The sequence below is a fragment of the Capricornis sumatraensis genome, chromosome 2 (assembly GCF_032405125.1).
Source record: "Capricornis sumatraensis isolate serow.1 chromosome 2, serow.2, whole genome shotgun sequence".
In the NCBI taxonomy this organism is placed as follows: domain Eukaryota; kingdom Metazoa; phylum Chordata; class Mammalia; order Artiodactyla; family Bovidae; genus Capricornis; species Capricornis sumatraensis.
In genome coordinates, this window is record NC_091070.1 from 94152435 (window position 1) to 94175120 (window position 22686).

The window sequence follows — 22686 nt, forward strand, 5'->3', positions numbered from 1 at the left end:
TATGTGCAGACCAAAACCTATTTCTTAGTTGTGGAAAACGACACCCTAATCCACTGAGAAGGCATTTCACTTGTCTTTTTCTTTTTTCATTCAGGTTAAATTCACCTACTGTTCAGATAACCATTTTAAAGTGAACAATTCAGTGGCATTCAGTACGTTCATAATGTTGTACAATCACCACCTCTGTTCCAAAAGAGTTCCATCACCTCAAAAAGAAACCCATACCCATTCAGCAGTGACTTCCCATTCTCCACTCCCTCCTATCTGTGGGAACTCCCGGTCTGCTTCCTGTCTGTGTGGATCTGCCTATTCTGAATATGTTACATAAATGGAATCCTAGTATCTGTGACCTTTTGTGTCTGACATCTTTCACTTAGCACAGTGCTCTCAAGCATCGTCTGCACTGTAACATCTATCAGCACTTCATTCCTTTTCATGGCTTCCATTATATATATAATGGAATTTGTTTATTTATTTGTTTATTCATTCTTTGATTGACATTTGGGGTTCCACTTTCTGGCTATTGGACAGTGGTACTGTTAACAGGTGTATATATATATTTGTATGTACCTGTTTTCAGTTCTTTTGGATATATACCAAGGAGTGAATTGCTATATTACTAATATATATTATATATTTACTTTTTTTGAGCAACAGCCATATGTTTTCCACAACAACTGAATCATTTTACATTCCTACCAGCTGTGTGCAAGGGTTCCAGTTTTCCTACATTCCCACCAAAAATTATTTTCTGCTTGTTCACAGCACTCCATTTAAACTCCATTTAACTTAATTTCTAAAAGAATAACCCTTTCCTCACAGCTCCTTTCTCTGTGAATCTATGATGTACTTATTTTAGGTAGATTTCTTTTTGTTGGAATAAATTTATTTCACCTGTATGTAAACAAGGTATTTAATAGTCATGGCATTTAAAAAAATGCATATTAAATCAGATAAGTTTGACTACATCCCAGATATAAAAAAGTACAGGGAAAGAAATGGACATATCAGCAATAAGATTTGTTTTTAAATCTGTACGTTATCCACGAGGCCCAAACAATAGCAGCGAATGCTTGAATGTCCCTAAAGTAGTGCCATCTGAAAGAAACCTATAATAGATCAGTTAAAACCCATCTCACAGTAGCAGCAGTTCATTTTAACAATAGTATGGCAGAGAATACATATGAAAAATTCATCACAAGACAGCCAAGTCTTCAATAATGCGACTTCACTTAAAATCTCAACCTGCAAATAAAAATTGGTAAGGTAGATTTTTTTAAGTGTCATAAAAGGGAAATGGCTTCCCAAGTAGCGCTAGTGGTAAAAGACTTGCCTGCCACCGCAGGAGATGTAAGAATCACCGGTTCCATCCCTGGGTTGGGAAGATCCCCTGGAGGAGGAAATGGTAACCTACTCAAATATTCTTGCCTGAGAAATCCCATGGACAGAGAAGCCTGGTGGGCTATGGTCCATAGGGTCGCAAAGAGTCAGACATGGCTGAAGCAACTTAGCACACAAGGGAGAATGATATTTTTCCTTTCTTTTCAGGCATGATTTGATTAGTTTCCCATACTTTCTAAAAATAAATACTAGATACTAGAATAAAGCTTTGCTTATTAATGGAGACTGATACACTTCATTTGATGGAATAAACCTTCAGAAAACTGGGGAGAATGCAGTCTTCAGTCAGCAGTCGATTGCAGAGTTGTTGGAAAGGCCAGCACACATTTATGAAAAGTGGACGTAACTAGTGCTGTTACCCTCCTCTACTGCAGCCTTCCCTCTTTTCCCCCCAGTGTCCCTGTCTTAGACCAGCTGGGGACAATATATGAGGAAAAGAGGTACAAAACAGAAATGATAATTCTGTAATAACCAGTCAAAAATCAAACAGGATTACTGTCACCAGGCCCCTAACCAGGGCTTCCCAGGGTCACTCGCTCCCTTACAACAAATCCAATAATTCAGCACGTTCCTAACTTTACACAGAGCCCTTTGTCTCAAAAACTGGCTTCAGAATAAGATGCATTTCCCCCAGTTTTCTAAGGATAGCCTCAAAAATGTTTCTCATCATTTTGGGGAAGCTCGTAAAATAAAACAGTTGTGAAGAAGTTAAAGGGTTTAAGGAACTGGAAGGAGTTGTGATTCATGGCCTTTGGTTCCTAACCCTGACTGCAGTTCTACCTAATCTTGGAGATGAGCCCGGGACTCAGAGTTTTTAGAAGTGATTCTTAGGCAGCCAGCCTGACTGCTGACTCTGAATGACTAGTAGTATCTGATTTCTTATGCAGGTAATAGTTTGAAAATTCTTTATATTCAGGCCTTCACTTTGATTCCAAAGCATCCCCACCCCAGGGCTTGCATACTCACATTCTCTGTCCCTTCCCCTCTCCCTTTTTCTGTCTCTCTCTGTCTCTCTCTGTCTCTCTCTCTCTCTCTCTCTCACACACACACACACACACACACACACACACACACACACACAGACACACACACACGACACATACTTCTTGAAGGAAGATAAGCAAACCTTTCTCCTAGTTTTATCCTTGAGAGTCAAAGCGGAAATACAGGTTCTTCCTCATACTAGCAAGGTGGTCTGCTCCTCAGAGTCTCTAGCTCCAGGCGTGTATCCCCAGCCACGCATCTCCTTTCTCAGAGGGCTCATAGATCACCTGCTAAGTGAGCATGAAACTTGAAAAACGGATTCTGCTTCTGTTGCTGGCAGTATAAACCGTTTCCTGTTACTAATTTCTCTCCAGAAATCCTGAATTTTCTTTCCTTTAGAAATTTCAGCTGTTGGCACTAATTTGAGAACTGTGGAGGCACCAGTATGCCAACTAGCATCTTGCTACCTTGATCTGGACCTAGGAATCTATAAAACAGGTCTGTAGGCTGCCGTTGAAGTTTTATTTAAACATTCCTTGATTTAGGATTCTTTTGTACCTGGTTTTGTGGTACCTAAAAGAAATCAAAAGACCTGGCAAGTCAGAAAAATGTAAAGTCTCTAATGTTATTACAAGCAAGGTTGCTGTCTTATTTCTCCAGAGATATACAGATGACCAACAGGAACACGAAACTATACTCATCATTGCTTATTGTTAGAGAAATGCAAATCAAAACTACAGTGAGGTACCACTTCATTGTTAGAGGTGGTCATCATTAACAGGTTTACAAATAAATGCTTGGAGAGTGTGGAGAAAAGGGAACCCTCCTACACTGTTGGTGGAAATGTAAATTGGTGCAGCCACTGTGGAAAACAGCGTGGAGGTTCCTTTAAAAATCAAAAGCAGAGCTGTCACATGACCCAGCAATCCTACTCCTAGGCATGTTGCTGCTGCCGCCAAGTCGCTTCAGTCCTGTCCGACTCTGTGCAGCCCCGTAGACAGCAGCCTACCAGGCTCCCCCGTCCCTGGGATACTCCAGGCAAGAACACTGGAGTGGGTACTCCTAGGCATACGTCTGGACAAAACTATAATTCAAAAAGATACAGGCACCCCTGTGTTCATAGCAGCACTATTTACAATAGCCCAGACATGGAAGCAACCTAATGTCTCCTGACAGCTGAATGGATAAAGAAGATGTAGTAGGGGCTTCCCTGGTGGCCCAGTGGTTAAGAATCCATCCTGCAATGTGTGGGATGTGGATTTGATCCCTGGTAGGGGAACTAAGATCCCACATGGCGCAGGGCACCTAAGCCCTCATGCCGCAACTAAGACCTGATGCGGTTAAATAAATACATTTTTTTAAATAAAGAAGGAATGGTATATATGCATAATGAAATACTACTCAGCCATACAAAAGAATGAAATAATGCCATTTGCTGCAACGTGAATGGACCTAGAGATTATCATGCTAACTGAAGTAAGTTAAACAGAGAAAGACACATACCACATGATACCACTTGTATGTAGGATCTAAAATATGACACAAGTGAACTTATTTATGAAACAGAAACAGATTAACAGACATAGGAAACAAGCTTACGATTACCAAAGGGGGAAGAGGTTTGGGGGGAGGGACAAAGGAGGAGTTTGGGATCAGCAGATACAAACTGCTAAAGGTAAAACAGATCAACAGCAAGGTCCTAGTGTATAGCGCAGAGAGCTGTGTTCAGTATCTTTCAGTAAACCACAGTGAAAAACATACACTGTGTAACTCAGTCACTGCTGTACATTAGAAACTAATACATTATAAATCAACTATACTTTAAAAAAAAGAAGTGATGGCCCTTCACATTTTCTCATCCAGAAATTTAAGAGAACTATTTCTCTTTACCCCTCATCCAGTTTACTTCTGTTAATACATCTCATTTTGGATTCATGGTATCAAGAAAATCCTGAGTCTTGAAGATAAGAGATAATATGACTTTGTTCAATAAGTCAGAGATAATGGAAGAACTTTTTATTTTTTCGAGTTCTACACAAAAACTAGTTAACTTGGCAACACGAGGCAACATATTGGTAGACTACAGGGTGTTAACATGTGGTATATTAACACATTTTAGGGTATATGTTAAGTCTAATAAAAGATTTTAAACATACCAAAGATAACCTTTAAAAATGAAAATTCTGTTGATGAAATATTGATTGAATCCCTGAAGTATTTATCTCTAAAGTCCTTTTAAGCTTTAAAATGGAGTGAGTCTGTGGTGCATTTTCCCTTAAAATTTCACAGCTTCCTCCCAAGCCTCTCTCTCCACTGCGTACTTGGCTATAGTTCCCTTTTGTGTTATTGAGGGACTCTGCATTGATATTTCAGTATATATTGGAATAGGAAAAAAGGAACATTCCCAAAACTTCTACATCATTTGTGAACACTGTGTATAAACATATTGATATACTTTTCATAAAGTTCTCTGAAAAAGCATTATGTTAATATAGATCACATTTCATCATTTACCTGGAAAGTCAATTTTATATGTTTATGTCCCCTCTCACCATAGTACCAATACACTCAGAACACGTGAAGCTCAGTGTATTTATCTAAGCAAAACAAAAAGGTGTCTCCTGAGGCCTTTTCTTTTCCCAAGCTATCATGTAATGCACACTGATTATATAATTTATAATTTTCTTTCATGAGGATCTAACATTACTAGTTCATTTGGAAATAGAACACAATTTTTCTGTTCTAAAAAGAAGACATTTTTGTTTTGAAAAGTCTTTGACATGTGTGCAATCTGTTGTAAATACATGACTTTAAAGAAAGAGTTGTATTCATTTTAGTGCTGTTATTGTGCTTCATTTCTCTGTAAAAGAATATGTCATAGAAGACAAACATTCACAGGTGCTTCTGTTTGATGTGGTTAAAGTTAAACACCCAAGGAAGACGGTTGTCTGATAACAGAGCAGTGGGTGTTTCTTTCAGCTCCTATTTAAACTCTTTTGATTCTTCTTCACTATTTTAACAGGTCATTTTTTTTTTTTCACCCTGGTAGTTTACATCTACGGATAGAGGAAGAAAGAGAAGAAAACAAATGATCTGTTGAGCACTTGCCATGCGCCATCCCGCTGCTGGATTATGTTACATACATTAGGGTAGATAGGAGCTTCTTTTCAGGATGTGAACTCCAAAGTTCACATCTGTATGACAGATACACAGAAAACCCGAACACCTTACATGTACAATCAAGTCCTCCAAACCCAATTCAGCTTAAGGAACTGCCTGTTAGTTTCAGTTTTCCCCTGAACAATGAAGGCCTAAATAGTTTTAAACTTCTAAATATTATGATCAAGTCTGTTTCTTGATTCCAGTCCAGTTTTCACAGATGGCTTTTGATTTTATCAGTGTAGTGAAAGTCGCTCAGTCGTGTCCAACTCTTTGTGACCCCGTGGACTATTACAGCCCATGGAATTCTCCAGGCCAGAATACTGGAGTGGGTAGCTGGGCCCTTTCCCAGGAGGTTGTCCTAACCCAGGTTTCCTGCATTGCAGGCGGATTCTTTATCAGCTGAGCCACCAGGGAAGCCCTTCAGTGTAAATATATGCCAAATTATTAATTTAGTTTTAGATATCCAATCATATAATACTCTATCACCATATGTATCCTTTCACTTCACTTCAGTTGCTCTCCATGTCCGACTCTTTGCGACCCCATGAATTGCAGCACACCAGGCCTCCCTGTCCATCCCCAATTCCTAGAGTTCACTCAAACTCAGGTCCATTGAGTCGGTGATGCCATCCAGCCATCTCATCCTCTGTCGTCCCCTTCTCCTCCTGCCCGCAATCCTTCCCAGCATCAGAGTCTTTTCCAATGAGTCAACTCTTTGCATGAGGTGGCCAAAGTACTGGAGTTTCAGCTTTAGCATCATTCCTTCCAAAGAACACCCAGGACTGAGCTCCTTTAGAATGGACTGGTTGGATCTCCTTGCAGTCCAAGGGACTCTCAAGAGTCTTCTCCAATACCACAGCTCAAAAGCATCAGTTCTTTGGCACTCAGCTTTCTTCACAGTCCAACTCTCACATCCATGCATGACTACTGGAAAAACCATAGCCTTGACTAGACGGACCTTTGTTGGCAAAGTAATGTCTCTGCTTTTGAATTAGGATCCTTCATTTATCCGAAGGCATTGAACTTTGCATTTAAATAGCCATAATAGAATTTTTCCCCATCATAACTAGAGCAGATGTATTTTTACAGTCTATTAAAATTATTCTTAATCGTTTCCCTTTGATTGGAATTATATTTCTGATTCAGAATGAGAATGTATACATAAGTATATTCATTTTCATTTTTAACTAGAGTAAGTGATGTTTCATCCCATAATCTTAATGAAGTGTAGAATGCTTCATTTGTAAGCACAAGTTCTTGAAGTCTCAATTCAATAATTTTAAAGTTAGAAGTGAACTTTTAATACATCAACTGGTCTTGTACCTGTTTTACAGGTAATGAAGCTTGAGAGCAAGAGAAGTAAAATGGGTTAGGGGTGTGTCTGAAGTGAACTATCAGTTAAAATAATGAATCTGATTATTTTTTGGTTTTGACATATCAAGAGAACTAAAAAAAAAAAACAGGAAGAAAAACAGTAAAAGTTAAAATTATGTTTAAACTAACTAGTTTATCATTTTTGAAGTGCCAGTTTCGGCAACTAGATAACATGAATAGTTGCATGAGCCCATTCCTTTGCCTACTAGTGAATCTAGAATTCAGTCTGAGCAGACTTGTGCAGAGTAGCTAACATGGAGTGATACTACTTGAAGGAGATTTATTTCTCCCTACCCTGTCCATGGGCAGAATGTCTCCTTAGCTGTGCCTTTCCTGTTGGAGATTAGGGTCAAGATGAGCCAAAGACCCAATTAAATGGCTTTCTTCCTGACTGTACTGGGTGGCTAAATGTGCTACTGTTCAGAAATTTTATTTACTGGTCTCAGAGGGCACTGACTTTGTCTAGGGAATCTACCTCAAGTAAAAGTGAAAATTAAAGGGAGAAGGGCTCCTACCTACCAGTGGGGTGATTCGGTAGTTTTCACAGTGCTGATGGAATAAATTTTTTGTCACAAAGCTACAAATAGATGTCCTTGGTTATCATTGCAAAGAAGACAATTTCTTGACCAAATAATGAATTAAGTTAGTGTTTCTCAAGGTTCTGATTTCTCCTTTCCTCACTCACAAGAATTCTTTCAGGGATAGAACTTTTAAGATCCTCGTATTCCTCTTAGTTTCTTGGAGGCTTCAGGACCAGGAGGTGTCGGGCCCCTTAAGTAGAACAGATCTTCTGAGCACTAGTCCACACGTTAATCCTCCGCACAGTGAAGACTGGGAAGATGAATAGTAGATCCCGCCAGATGGCTTAGGCTGCACGTGTGGGTTTGCTCATGGTGTTACAGCATCCTGTCTGTGAGTTCACGTCACTGCAGATCACAGCGGCCACGGCACAGGAACAATTGCTACTGGACCCAGAGTAGAATCATTTCCTATAAAGTATCTTATGTTTAAGCATTTCACATGCAGTATCTGAATCTTGCTGCTTCATTCCCTCTCAGCTGCCACCTCCAACATGACTGTCCGGGTTAGAGTGGAAGCAAAACTCCCGTGTCTGGGAGCTTCCGGTTTGGAAGCAGGTCTTTTAAGTATGTCCTTCGTGCTTTATGTGTTCCCATCCTTCCAAACTGGCCCAGAGCTTGATGGGAATAGTAAGGCTTGTAGTAAGAGTATAGACTCCACTGGTGAGGCCAGACTTGTTTTCTTTTCTATTTAAGTGCCTGTATTTTGTGCAACCTATTAAGGACCTACTAAGTAATAATGAATGTATTGAATACTATAAATGAGTTATTAAATTAAAAAAATCTCAATCCCAGTTTCCCAACTACTTGGATTCTTTCCTTTTCTTGTCTCACATGGTTGTGCAAAGAGTAGAGTATTGAAAATTGATGGACAAATGTGCGCTATACTGTCAACACAGAACCAACTACAGAAGGCGGTAATATACCTTGGGTTGTTATGGTTAGTTACCAGGGTAGGAGGGGAGGTGGAACAGGGGGAGGGTTTCAGGAAAACCATGCCTACAGGCCGAATTCAAATTATAGATGACAGTAAATAAATACAGAAAGAACGAAGGGATGGAGCCAAAGCAAAAACAATACCCAGTTGTGGATGTGACTGGTGATAGAAACAAGATCCGATGCTGTAAAGAGCAATATTGCATAGGAACCTGGAATGTCAGGTCCATGAATCAAGGCAAATTGGAAGTGGTCAAACAAGAGATGGCAAGGGTGAACGTCAACATTCTAGGAATCAGCGAACTAAAACGGATTGGAATGGGTGAATTTAACTCAGATGACCATTATATCTACTACTGCGGGCAGGAATCCCTCAGGAGAAATGGAGTAGCCATCATGGTCAATAAAAGAGTCTGAAATGCAGTACTTGGATGCAATCTCAAAAATGACAGAATGATCTCTGTTTGTCTCCAAGGCAAACCATTCAATATCACAGTTATCCAAGTTTATGCCCCAACCTGTAACACTGCAGAAGCTGAAGTTGATTGGTTTTATGAAGACCTACAAGACCTTTTAGAACTAACACCCAAAAAAGATGTCCTTTTCATTATAGAGGACTGGAATGCAAAAGTAGGAAGTCAAGAAACACCTGGAGTAACAGGCAAATTTGCCCTTGGAATGCAGAATGAAGCAGGGCAAAGACTAATAGAGTTTTGCCCAGAAAATGCACTGGTCATAGCAAACACCCTCTTCCAACAACACAAGAGAAGACTCTACACATGGACATCACCAGATGGTCAACACCAAAATCAGATTGATTATATTCTATGCAGCCAAAGATGGAGAAGCTCTATACAGTCAACAAAACCAAGACCAGGAGCTGACTGTGGCTCAGATCACGAACTCCTTATTACCAAATTCAGACTGAAATTGAAGAAAGTAGGGAAAACCGCTAGACCATTCAGGTATGACCTAAATCAAATCCCTTATGATTATACAGTGGAAGTGAGAAGTAGATTTAAGGGCCTAGACCTGATAGATAAGAGTGCCTGATGAACTATGGAATGAAGTTCGTGACATTGTGCAGGAGACAGGGATCAAGACCATCCCCATGGAAAAGAAATGCAAAAAAGCAAAATGGCTGTCTGGGGAGGCCTTACAAATAGCTGTGAAAAGGAGAGAAGTGAAAAGCAAAGGAGAAAAGGAAAGATATAAGCATCTACATGCAGAGCTCCAAAAAATAGCAAGGAGAGATAAGAAAGCCTTCTTCAGCAATCAATGCAAAGAAATAGAGGAAAACAACAGATTGGGAAAGACTAGAGATCTCTTCAAAAAAATTAGAGATACCAAGGGAACATTTCATGCAAAGATGGGCTCAATAAAGGACAGAAATGGTCTGGACCTAACAGAAGCAGAAGATATTAAGAAGAGGTGGCAAGAATACATGGAAGAACTGTACAAAAAAGATCTTCATGACCAAGATAATCATGATGGTGTGATCATTAATCTAGAGCCAGCCATCCTGGAATGTGAAGTCAAGTGGGCCTTAGAAAGCATCACTACGAACAAAGCTAGTGGAGGTGATGGAATTCCAGTTGAGCTATTTCAAATCCTGAAAGATGATGCTGTGAAAGTGCTGCACTCAATATGCCAGCAAATTTGGAAACCTCAGCAGTGGCCACAGGACTGGAAAAGGTCAGTTTTCATTCCAATTCCAAAGAAAGGCAATGCCAAAGAATGTTCAAACTACCGCACAATTGGACTCATCTCACATGCTAGTAAAGTAACGCTCAAAATTCTCCAAGCCAGGCTTCAGCAATACGTGAACCATGAACTTCCTGATGTTCAAGCTGGTTTTAGAAAAGGCAGAGGAACCAGAGATCAAATTACCAACATCCGCTGGATCATGGAAAAAGCAAGAGAGTTCCAGAAAAACATCTATTTCTGCTGTATTGACTATGCCAAAGCCTTTGACTGTGTGGATCACAATAAACTGTGGAAAATTCAGAGAGAGATGGGAATACCAGACCACCTGACCTGCCTCTTGAGAAATCTGTATGCAAGTCAGGAAGCAACAGTTAGAATTGGACATGGAACAACATACTGGTTCCAAATAGGAAAAGGAGTACGTCAAGGCTGTATATTGTCACCCTGCTTATTTAACTTCTATGCAGAGTACATCATGAGAAACGCTGGACTGGATGAAACACAAGCTGGAATCAAGATTGCTGGGAGAAATATGAATAATGTCAGATATGCAGATGACACCACCCTTATGGCAGAAAGTGAAGAGGAACTAAAAAGCCTCTTGATGAAAGTGAAAGAGGAGAGTGAAAAAGTTGGCCTAAAGCTCAACATTCAGAAAACGAAGATCATGGCATCTGGTCCCATCACTTCATGGGAAATAGATGGGGAAACAGTGGAAACAGTGTCAGACTTTGTTTTTTTGGGCTCCAGAATCACTGCAGATGGTGATTGCAGCCATGAAATTAAAAGATGCTTACTCCTTGGAAGAAAAGTTATGACCAACCCAGATAGCATATTCAAAAGCAGACATTACTTTGCCGACTAAGGTCCGTCTAGTCAAGGCTATGGTTTTTCCTGTGGTCATGCATGGATGTGAGAGTTGGACTGTGAAGAAGGCTGAGTGCCAAAGAATTGATGCTTTTGAACTGTGGTGTTGGAGAAGACTCTTGAGAGTCCCTTGGACTTCAAGGAGATCCAACCAGTCCATTCTGAAGGAGATCAACCCTGGGATTTCTTTGGAAGGAATGATGCTAAAGCTGAAACTCTAGTACTTTGGCCACCTCATGCAAAGAGTTGACTCATTGGAAAAGACTCAGATGCTGGGAGGGATTGGGGGCAGGAGGAGAAGGGGATGACAGAGGATGAGATGGCTGGATGGCATCACGGACTCGATGGACGTGAGTCTGAGTGAACTCCAGGAATTGGTGATGGACAGGGAGGCCTGGCGTGCTGCGATTCATGGGGTCGCAAAGAGTCGGACACGACTGAGCGACTGAACTGAACTGAAAACATACGAGCTCAGCTCTAAAAGCCCTGAAGCCAGGAGGCTTGCAGAGTGAGCCCAGACGCGGACCCACTGAGGAGACTCGTAATTCTGTAGCTGTGTCCTCAGCTGCTGTTAATAACAGATTATTATTATTTCTCAGAAGACTGATAATACATCTCATGATATATTTTTACTCATTTTATGTACATATACTCTACTAGATATATATTTAATTTTTTATGAAAAGAAAAAGTGAAGAGTTATTAAAACATTATATACTGGCATTCAGCCTTTCAGGTATGCTTTCATATGTGGCATGGAGAAAAGGTTTGTTCAGCTTCAAAAAAGGAAGGAAAGTTAGTGAAGCTCTTTGTCTTTAACTTTGCTGAATGTGACTTGTCTAGAATGATTCAAATGTTTTTGAAGCTTGTACTGTTACGTACTAGGATAATGTAGCAATTGTATAGTTACTTAACACAATTCAAACCAGGATCGTACATTTGAAATTAATCGGCTGCATTCTTACATTTCCTTACCTGGGGCTTACTCTGTTTAGCTCAGTTTTCTGTATATTTGTGTGTGTTTTTTGTTTGTTTGTTTGTTTCGTTGCTCGCCTGGTCCCAATGTATCGAGAAGTAGATAACAACAAAGAAACTTGGAAGCGTTAGAAGTTGTGGTCAGCCAAAGTTCCGGCTCCTGGCAGCACTGGCTGGAATGAAATGGGTGGGAGTGAGTGGTGGACGGAGCTCAGAGTTCCCCGGTGCAGAAGAGGAGGCAGGGGAGAAGGGAGAGACAGCAGAGGGCGAGAGGCAAAGGAGATGAGGGCAGGGGTTTTGCAGAGTGACCTCTGATTTTTCCAGTCTGGTTATTGTGGAAAAGAGGGTGTACTGTGAGAAATGAGGAGATGTCCTTAATACTGCATTCTGTGGTGTGATAGTGTATTCCCAGGACTTCTGTCCATGGGTTTACCAAGGAAGTGGCACCGCCCGTTACCACGGAGCCCCTTGCAGTTTTCCTAAAGTCCTGTGATTACAGGAAATTCAGAAGCAATTCTAATTACTAACAGTATGCTAACAGTGAGAAGTGGATCTGGGAGTGGGATTTTGGCTGCCATGACCTCTGTCCCTTTGAAAGAGAAGCCATGTGAACAGCTACTAGCTAGACTATCAACCAAATAACCCTTGTGGATACTGTCACAGCTAACCTGTTGAGAAAGTGGTACATCAAAACCAGCACACGCAGCTAACCTGTTGAGAAAGTGGTACATCAAAGCCAGCACACCCTACTGACTTTACTGATAAAGTCAGCACTGCTTAAAACAAACAAACAAAAAACAACAACAAAAAGAGGAGATGGACCTAAAATGGTCCCTTTCTCTCAATTTATTACAGCCCATGAGGGAGAGAGAAACCCAAATCATCTCCAAGCAAAGCTCGTTTAGAGTGCAAAGCAATGTTGAATAACACTTTACAGTTTTACAGAAAGCTTTCGTATTTCTTACTTCCTCATTTGACAAAGGTGATGAATGATGGGAATGGTAAAGCAAAAGGAAAAGGATGTTTAACACTCAGTTCAGTTCAGTCGCTCAGTCGTGTCCGACTCTTTGCGACCCCATGAATCGCAGCACGCGAGGCCTCCCTGTCCATCACCAACTCCGGGAGTTCACTCAGACTCACGACCATCGAGTCAGTGATGCCATCCAGCCATCTCATCCTCTGTCGTCCCCTTCTCCTCCTGCCCCCAATCCCTCCCAGCATCAGAGTGTTTAGCACTAGCATTACTTGGTTGAAAACCCCACTTCTAGGGGTTAATAGATTAACAGACGTTCATCTGAAAACACTGTCTTTCAAACACTTCAGGTGTGTCATCTCCGCACCCCAGATTTGGGCCCCTCTGTTTGGAGTATGTCAGCTGGGAAAATGGGCAGGTCACTCCCCTTGAAGCTACTGCTGCTTATCAGCCTGCAGGTCTGTTGGTGACCTTTGCTGTGTGAGCACTGTGCTGATCCTTTCTGGTTACGCCCATTACAGATAAGATAAAGCTCAGCAGGTGCTCCCAGCCATCTTTCACAAGTGCCCCTGTTTGGGTCTGTGACTTTCAAGGCAAGGCCCACTCAATGGACAGAGGAAATAGGTCTTTTGTGTATACAAGCCCATCCTTGCTCTTATGAAACTAAGATAATATTAGCAAAATGAACCTAAGTACATATTTAAACTTATTTCCATGAGTTTTTCTTGAAAGAATGCTCTCCACTTCCAGCTTTGGTGGGATACCTTGCCTCAGATAGACAGCTTTGTCTACAACAAAGCTGCTAATAAAGGAATTATTTTGTTTACATATGGACCATGTGTAAAAAGGTTTAAATTCTTTGAGTCATATGTAACAGATTAAAACCCAAGTCAGACTGCCTTAAAACCCCCTAAAAAGAGATTTTGTTGGTTTGTGTACCAGGAATAGGTTTTAAGACCTAAGCCCGGGTTCAGACAGCAGGCTGTCTGTGGGTTTACCAAGGAAGTGGCACCGCCTGTTTCTCACTCTCCATTTCTTAGCTCCCTTGTAACAGCCTCTCCTCTCCTCATTCCAGAGCTCCATGCTTTCAGATCCAAGTCCAGAGGGGAAGAACCTGGAGGTGACTCTTTTCTAGAAGGTGAAGCAAAGATCTCATTGCATGTAATCTACTCTGAATGGGTCATGTTCTTACCATGAATCAATACCTGTTCACTAATTGGGTCATATCTAAACCAATCAGATTGATGTTGGAAAGCAGAGACATTGAATAATGTCCCCTGAACGGAGAAGAAACTTGAAGACCAAAACACTAAGCAGGCAACTCCTTAAAGTACAGTTGTGAAGTGTTTACTGTGGGTAACTTACGCACAGGTGGGAGGGTCAGGAGATGATCCAGAAGCATTCACAGCGGTACTGCGTGCCTCTGCAGAGGGTAAGGAGCACTTGAAGGGACCAAAGCTAAGAACAGAACCTGACTACTAGGGAGAAGCCTGGTTGGGCCGCGCTGATGGAACTCCCCGCCCTTCCCTGGGGGTCTCACGACCATTTACCATACCTCAGCAAAAGGCATTCTTTCAGTTTTCACATCAGTTGAAAGCAAGGGTAAGGCAAGATGTTAGGGCGTTTATCTGGCTTGGGCACATTCCTTGAGTGAGTGAGTGGTAGTTGCTCAGTCCTGACTCTCTGCAACCCCCTGAAGCCTGCCAGACTCTTCTGTCCATGGAATTCTCCAGGCAAGAATACTGGAGTGGGTTGATGGGCACATTCCTCAGGAGCAGACTAAGGTGTGGTCGTGCAGAAAGGGGAGGGGATGGACTGCAGACCTAAGATGGAGCTGACAAGAGGCAGGCAGTGTGGTTCAGCCACACAGTTGAGAGCAATTTCACCAGAAGCACCTGGGCCAAGTGTGACAGGAAAGGATCGTCCTCCAGAGGCAAATTAGTGTGGGATCACCACTAGAAAGATAAATGAGTCCTAGTTATTAGAAACCCCAGATATCTATGCAGATGGGTAACTGTGCAAACATTTGTACTGCTTAGAATTATGAGCAGAGCTCTCGGACTTACAGCGTGTCTATCTGAAACTGCCTGGCCGAGGTCACACAGACGCATATTGGTGCTATCCCTGGAATAAGATTTAATTAGCTGAGTGACTTACAGGTCATATAGCCAGTCTTCAAGAAAGGAATCTCTGAGACTGGCAGGGAGCTTAAAGAAGCCAATTTTAGAATCATTGATTCAGATGGGCAGAGCCGAAAGGGACCCCGTGGGTCATCTCTCACCTCTCAGAGGAGATGGAAGTCTAGAGAAGCCATATAACTTGTTTGAGGTCACAACCAAGTTTGTGTGACCTAGAAAACTGATCACCCATCTTCCAGCCTAACAATGTCTTCAGTAATAAATATGACAATAACAGCAGCTAGTATTATTGAGTGTTTGCTGTGTATTAGGCAGTAGCCACGCATTTCACATGCGATGTCTCATTTAATCTTCACAACTACTTTACCCTCAGTTTATTGGAAATGGAGGCACAGAGGGACTTTGTTACCTTCAGAACCTTCAGTTATCCTTTTTTGGCCTTGGTACTTTAGACTGCAAACAGGCTTCTTTCTTCCCAGATGGGTCAATGCTGATTTACAGCTTTCTCTTGGGTATAGAAAATGGAGTGAGTGAAGAATGACCTGGCAAGAAAACCTGTTATGTGTGCTAATACACTTGACCAGGGTCTAAGGTTTGTAATAAGTAAATTTCAATCTTATTTTTTCAAAAGGCAGTTTCTAATTTGTTGACACTTCTTTAAACAGGAACTTCCAAAGAATCAATGCAAAGCATCCCACATTATCTTCAAATAAAAGAAATACTGTTAAGCAGTGATCAAGAATTCCTCCCATGCCATATAATGGATGAGCATTGGAAGTTCTATGCGGAATGTGAGGAGCTAACATTCTAAAGCCTTGCTTTTAAATAACTTATTTGATATTTGTTCATGTTATTAGTCGATGTTCATAATTCATCTTGTTTGGACTGGTGAACCTATTTAACACACACTTTATGAGCTGCTGCTTAAGATGTGTAAGTATAATGTCTATATAAGAAAACATGTAACTTCAGCTATTACAGTAAGATTAATACTTTTTGCAATTAAAGACATTTTTGACAGAAACAATATTGACTCTCTGGCTTTCTTTTTACTATCACAGACTTTTAATCTTTAAATCAACACCTCACTTTTGCATAAATAACAGTTGTTCTTTACGGGAAGTAAGGATACAACTAGGAGTGATAATTGGTCTTAAAAAATCCCTGGTAAAGTGAATCTACTTCAAAAAAGAACTTAAAACCTTACTATCTACTCCCCATTTACTTTGGAATTTATATTGAAATCAAAATGTAGAAGTATGAAAGAGGTTTATCATAAGTTTCATAAAATTTAGTGTCGATGGAATTATAGCTGTGCTGTCTTACAGTAAACAATGAATCAAGGGTTGATTTGGGGGCTGATTATTTTAAGTAGGGTGTATATTTTACCTGTAAAGTTTGCTACATTGCCATGAAGTTATTTTTAAAGGATTCTATTCAAGAGTTTTATAGGTTTTCATAAGCTTTTCAAAAAAACAAGTGTCTTAATAGCTGTCTTTGATAGCCATCTTATTCTTATCTGATAATTACCCCAGATTCCCAAATATGCTTTGTAACTCTGTGGCCTAATTCTGTCCTTTCTCTCTCATTTTTTGGGTAGCGATGTCAAACTGCAATAAAGATTACTCTAGGGACAGGGGAGCCTGGGGGCTGCTGTCTGTGGGGTCGCACGGAGTTGGACACGACTGGGGCGAGTTAGCAGCAGCAGCAGCAGCAAGTGCTGGAATTTGGTGGGGATGCAGAGGAGCCATAATGTGTTGCTTCTTGATATTTTCTTATTTTAAATGTACAGAATCTTAAATATCTTTAGAATACACAGTGACCTGGTCAGCAGTTGCCCGTGGAGAGAATTATGGGATTGAAGAGCTACAGGGAAAGAAGGACTTCTAACTACGTGCACCCTTTGGCAACTTTGAAATTGGTACTGTGTTTATTCTTTCTATTCAGATAAAAATTTGAAATATCTGAAAGGAAAGCAGCTGAAAAGTTTTGCCTATTAATAAAAGTGTAAAGACAGATCATTTTATTTTTCCTTCCTTTGAGAGTCAATTGAAAATGTTCAGGATAAAGTGACCCTACATGTTGTAATGTGTGAGACCTGACAAGAATTATTCCATTATCATTTTCTTAGACTACCCTATTTTTCTAATTTTTGAATAGCCTACCTTATTTGGTGATCTGTTTGGCTTTCATTCCTTAAGGAGATATTTAAAACATGGACCATCTGGGAATATATGTACTTACATGGGAAATTGTATATATAAGTAACTAAAAAAAAATGCAGATTGTTAGACAGTCTTTAGTATAACTCCTGATTATGTTAAAGAAAAATTATATGCCTTGAGTGCATGTGTAATATGTAAAGCCATATATTATATTTATACATATTTTATATATGGTATATATACTTTATAAGCTATGAAATGTGTATTTGTATGCATAAGTATGTGTGTGGTGTTGGGAATGTCCAGTAAAAGGTCTGGAATGCTACAAATAAAACTGTAGTGCCTATCCCTGAGGGAGCTGGACTGGGGAAGGTAGAAAGATGTTTTGCAGCTTACATTCAACATTTTAAAAATAAAAAAGCCAAAAAATAAAATTTAAAAAGCCAAACATTTCTTTTGTAATTTAAAAAGTTTTAATAAAATAACTTAAAAGCAGGTCTTTTGTTTATTAGTGATTACAGTTTATAAAAGTCATACGTTCTCAGTTCAGTTCAGTCGCTCAGTCGTGTCCGACTCTTTGCGACCCCATGGACTGCAGCACAGCAGGCTTCCCTGTCCATCACCAACTAACTCCTGGAGCTTACTCAAACTCATGTCCATCGAGTTGGTGATGCCATGCAACCATTTCATCCTCTGTCATCCCCTTCTCCTCCTGCCTTCAATCTTTCCCAGAATTAGGGTGTTTTCCAGTGAGTCAGCTCTTCGCATCAGGTGGCCAAAGTATTGGAGTTTCAACTTCAGCATCAGTCCTTCCAGTGAACACCCAGGACTGATCTCCTTTAGAATGGACTAGTTGGATCTCCTTGCAGTCCATGGGACTCTCAAGCGGCTTCTCCAACACCAAAGTTCAAAAGCATCAATTCTTCCAATCTTGCAATTCTGAGTTTTCATTTTAGTAATCAAATTCTTAAACTTAATTTTCTAAGCCCATTTAACATTAAATATACCAACTGGTAACTGACATAACACCTGGTAGAGGCATATGAGTATTGCCCAAACTAAACACAAGGGTCTACTTCAAGCCAGACTCGGGTCCAGAGAGCTGCCTTACCCCAGATCTTCCCTCTGAGATGACTGGGCAATTTGGAGTGATGGCAAGACATTTTGTCTATTCTGGGTTCTAAATGAAAGGCTTTTAGACCCTAAAAAGTTAGTTTAACTTCTAGACCTTGAACTATTATAAGAGACCTCCAAGAATATCCAATTATACAATCCCTGATATTTGTATCCTTTCAATAAAATTAACTTCCTGAACACCTCCAGGATACTTCATACCCAACAAGGAAGACTTTCAGACAGGTACTCCTAAGTATTAGAGAGCTGGAACCCCAATCACCCGAATTGGACTCAGAATCCTGTTACGACAAAATAACACTTTCTTGTAAGACTTGAATTAGATTAGCTTCCACTGGCCTGATAGCTGGCAGTGTCCCAGAATACATCTTGTCCTTTTCTCTTACACTTCTCTTTCATTCAGTCCCTTCAAGTTCCCTTCCTGAGTTCAGTCCTTTATCAGGACTAGACTACGTGCAACCTCATCCCATTTCTCTCACCCCAGTTCTTTGCCTTATAAAAACCTGCAGCACACTGTGCCAAATTATTCTTCCTAAAGGTCTATTTTTACTTCCTTGCTGCTGCTGCAGGAGTAAACTTCAGCCCAAGGTTTGAGGCTCCTACTCTCTGGTCCTGACATAACTTTCCAGCTTAATCTCCCAATCATCTGTAACCTTTGACTCACTCTTAAACTCCCTTTTCATCCCTTTTATGGGCTGAAATTGTGTCCTCTCAAAATTCATATGTTGAATTCCTAGCTTTCAGTCGCTCAGAATGTGACTGTATTTGGAGACAGGATTGTTAAAAGAGATGTTTAAAATAAGGCAGTTGAAGTAGGTCCTCATACAGTCTGACTGGTATCCTTTATGAAAAATTTTTGGGTGTACTAATGGATCCCGGGGTACATGTGAACAGGTAAAAGACCCTATAAGGACAGAGCTAAAAGGCAGCCATCTGTAAACAAAGGAGAGAGGCCTCTGAATGAAATCAACCCCGCTGACCCTTCGATCTTAGACTTCTCCCCTCCAGATCAATAATCTTCTGTTGTTTAAGCCGTCCGGTTTGGCAGCCCTGGCAAACTAACACAATCCCTAACTCTACCCAATATTTTGTTTACTATCAAGAACGTTCCCTCTCTCATCTGTCCATTTATGTTTTCCTTATTCTTTGATCCCTCTCCTTATACATATCCTCCTGGGTTGCTTTCTCAGGCCAAGCACTGAATATTTGCTGCTTGGTATTAGTGTTCTTTTCATGGCTTATTTCCCTCAAGTAGCTGGAAAAACTTGTCTTCAAGTAGCTGGAAAACTTGTCGAGGTCAGCTTTATAGTTTTATACTTCATGTTTCCAATAAAATATCTCAGACACACTAGATACTCAAGAAATACAGAGTATATTCAAGTCACAACAGAAAACCATATTCAAAATGGAAAATTTATCCTTTCATATAACAAGTCCAGAGGTAGGAATCTGGGGGTTGGTTAGCTCTTTAACTCAACAGTGTTATGACTGTTTCCATCTTTCTTCCAGCTCCCTTCAGGGTGCCAAGATGACTCTGCTGTTTCAGGCAGATGTAGATGCAGAAACAGCAACATTAGAAGAAGAAAGAAACATTCCCACCAACGCACATCATTTGGGAAGAAACCTTCCTTGAACGCCACCACCACCACCCCAGGAAAGTTTATTTCATTAGGCAAAATTTTACCTTCTGCCTGTTCCTACATCAGTCACTAGCCAGGGAAGCGGGCTACTCTTGATTGGCTGAGAAGAGTTTAAGTACATGCCCAGGTGCAGAAGAGCAGTCAGACATATACACTCCGGACTCGGCGAGTAAAAAAAAAAAAAGCATGTGAGTAAGGCTGGGGTGGGGTGAGAGCTAGTATTTATTGCACCTAACGTATACCAAGTCATTGTTAGAAGCACTTCCAATGTATTATCTCATTTAATCTTAACCACACCCTATGAGGTAGAACTATTGTCCCCATTTTACAGATGAGGAAATCAAGGTATAGGATGAAGTAAACTGGCCCAAAGTCACACTTGTACCACCAAGTGGTAGAGCTGGGATTCAAACCTGGTAAGCTGGTTTCAGAACTCACGCTGTTAGGTATCATATGTTTCCTCTCTCTAAATCAAAGGTATCTGCCTAAAAAATAGACATTATGATTAAAAGTGTTGACATCTTTCTGAGTGACAGCGGCCCTACTGACTCCTGCCACCTACACATTCTGAGGAGTCAGTGTTGACTCACTTTGGTGAATGACAGGCAGGGCAGACAGAGATGCTCGCTGGTGGAAAATGGAATGCAAAATTCCTGCTGGAAGAGCTTCAGTACAAATCCGTTGATCCCTGCTCTTGGGCTTTCTCTTTTTCAATCTAGGAGCCCCAGGCATAAAGTAAAGTTGATTCATCTGAGATACTGCCCAAACTCAGTTTTCATGGAAAACTACCCTGTTAATTGACTGCATGTGCCCATAAGACTTGGATTTGAAGTCTCATTGAGTTCTCAAAGACTGTGAGGGATAATAGCACATAACCTCCACATGTGTTTTCTTTGGACTCATTTTCTATTTATTCTCATTTCATTTTTGTTGAAGCCTGCTTTGCAAAAGGAAACCAGGGATACATCTCTCTCAAACACATAAAAGCCAAGAAATGTGGAAAGTTTCTGCTTAAATGTTAATTGTAATGTTTTCATGTCCTGAATTCTCTTACCAGTTAAATAAGAAGAATGGAATTTGAAGCCATGCCAGATCAAGGATGAGATAGTTAGATAAGCATCACTGACTCAATGGATATGAATTTGCGCAAACTCCAGGAGACAGTGAAGGACGGGGAAACCTGGTGTGCTGCATGCAGTCCATGGGGTCGCAAAGAGTTGGGCACGACTTGGTGACTGAACAATAGATCAAGCTGCCTGTATCTTAAAGTCCCTCATATAGGCCGCATGCTGCTGCTGCTGCTAAGTCGCTTCAGTCGAGTCCGACTCTGTGCGACCCAATGGACGGCAGCCCACCAGGCTCCCCAGTCCCTGGGATTCTCCAGGCACGAACACTGGAGTGGGTTGCCATTTCCTTCTCCAATGCATGGAAGTGAAAAGTGAGCGTGAAGTCGCTCAGTCGTGTCCGACTCTTCGCGACCCCATGGACGGCAGCCCACCAGGCTCCCCTGTCCCTGGGATTCTCCAGGCAAGAGTACTGGAGTGGGGTGCCATTGCCTTCTCCGATAGGCTGCATAGTTAACTTTTAAATTCGTTGGCCGTATTTGTAAGTTCATATTCTTTCATTTAGGCTTCTTTAAAGTAGGAACAGTAGGTGCAAACATTTGAAGCTGTAATGTAAGTAGTGATACTTGTAAAGGTAAAAGCAGTTAACATTTCTGTTTTCAGCTGTTCACGACACATCTTAAAGTTCACTGATGTCTGGCCTTGTGGCTGAGATACGAAGCTGGTTCATGTCCTTCAAAGCTGGAGGCAAGGAAATGGTGAGGCAAGTTACCCAGCTAGTGGGTGAGCCTTGCCAATCCCCTAGCATCTTCAGTTCAGCACAGCTTTTTTGGTTCTGTTCATTATTGCCTACTCATTAACTGTCGTGAAATGATTAAACAAAACAGAAACTATGTCTCTTTGTGTAAAAATGTCCCCAAAAGAAATACTGGTGATGGAAATGAAGAGGTTTAAAAAAATGTTGGTTTGCAATATTCTGTAATCTGAAAAAGAACATATATGTGTGTATAACTGAATCACTTTGCTGTACACATGAAACCAATACATTATCAATCAACTATACTTCAATTTTTTAAAAAAGGGGGATAAAAAGAAAATGGTGATTTTGACCCAAATAAAAAACCAGGATAAAAAAAAGGAGTGAACAGTTAAATTTGGAAGAGCTTAGCTCTGTGCCTCAAATGACTTTATGTATAGTAATGTGAGCCCTAGAGCCCTGTCTCTGTAGTGGTGGGTCTCCTTTTCCTTTAGAAGCCAAGCCAAATGACATAAGCCCCTCAGTCGACATACAGGGAAAAGTCTACTGCCTCCGCACCCTATTTCTCTATTTTCCCAAGAGCAAGCTCTTCCCTTGTAGCGCTTTTCTGTGAAACTCCATCAGCCGGCCAGCTGGCTCGGGGCCTGGACAGTGCTCTCAGCCACTACCCCCACCACCCCCACATCCCTCTGTCCCACTTGCCTCACCCGTCCTGGTCCTTTCTCCAAAGCAGGACATGGCTTTAAAAAGGGGAGCTGGGAGGGCCTCATCGTAAGAAGTTGTATCTAAACATGAGAAGCTGCTTACAAATCTCATTTAGTCTCACTTAGA

General features: G+C 41.0%; 1 protein-coding gene across 1 annotated transcript in view; it reads left to right on the forward strand.

Moving 5' to 3' along the window:
- Positions 1-15906, forward strand: part of ANKRD31 (ankyrin repeat domain 31) — a 134744-nt gene extending 118838 nt beyond the window's left edge. Inside the window, exon 26 of the mRNA XM_068993511.1 lies at positions 15761-15906. Within this exon, the coding sequence (XP_068849612.1) occupies positions 15761-15906 (146 nt within the window). The remainder of the gene's footprint in view (positions 1-15760) is intronic.
- Positions 15907-22686: the final 6780 nt, after the last annotated feature.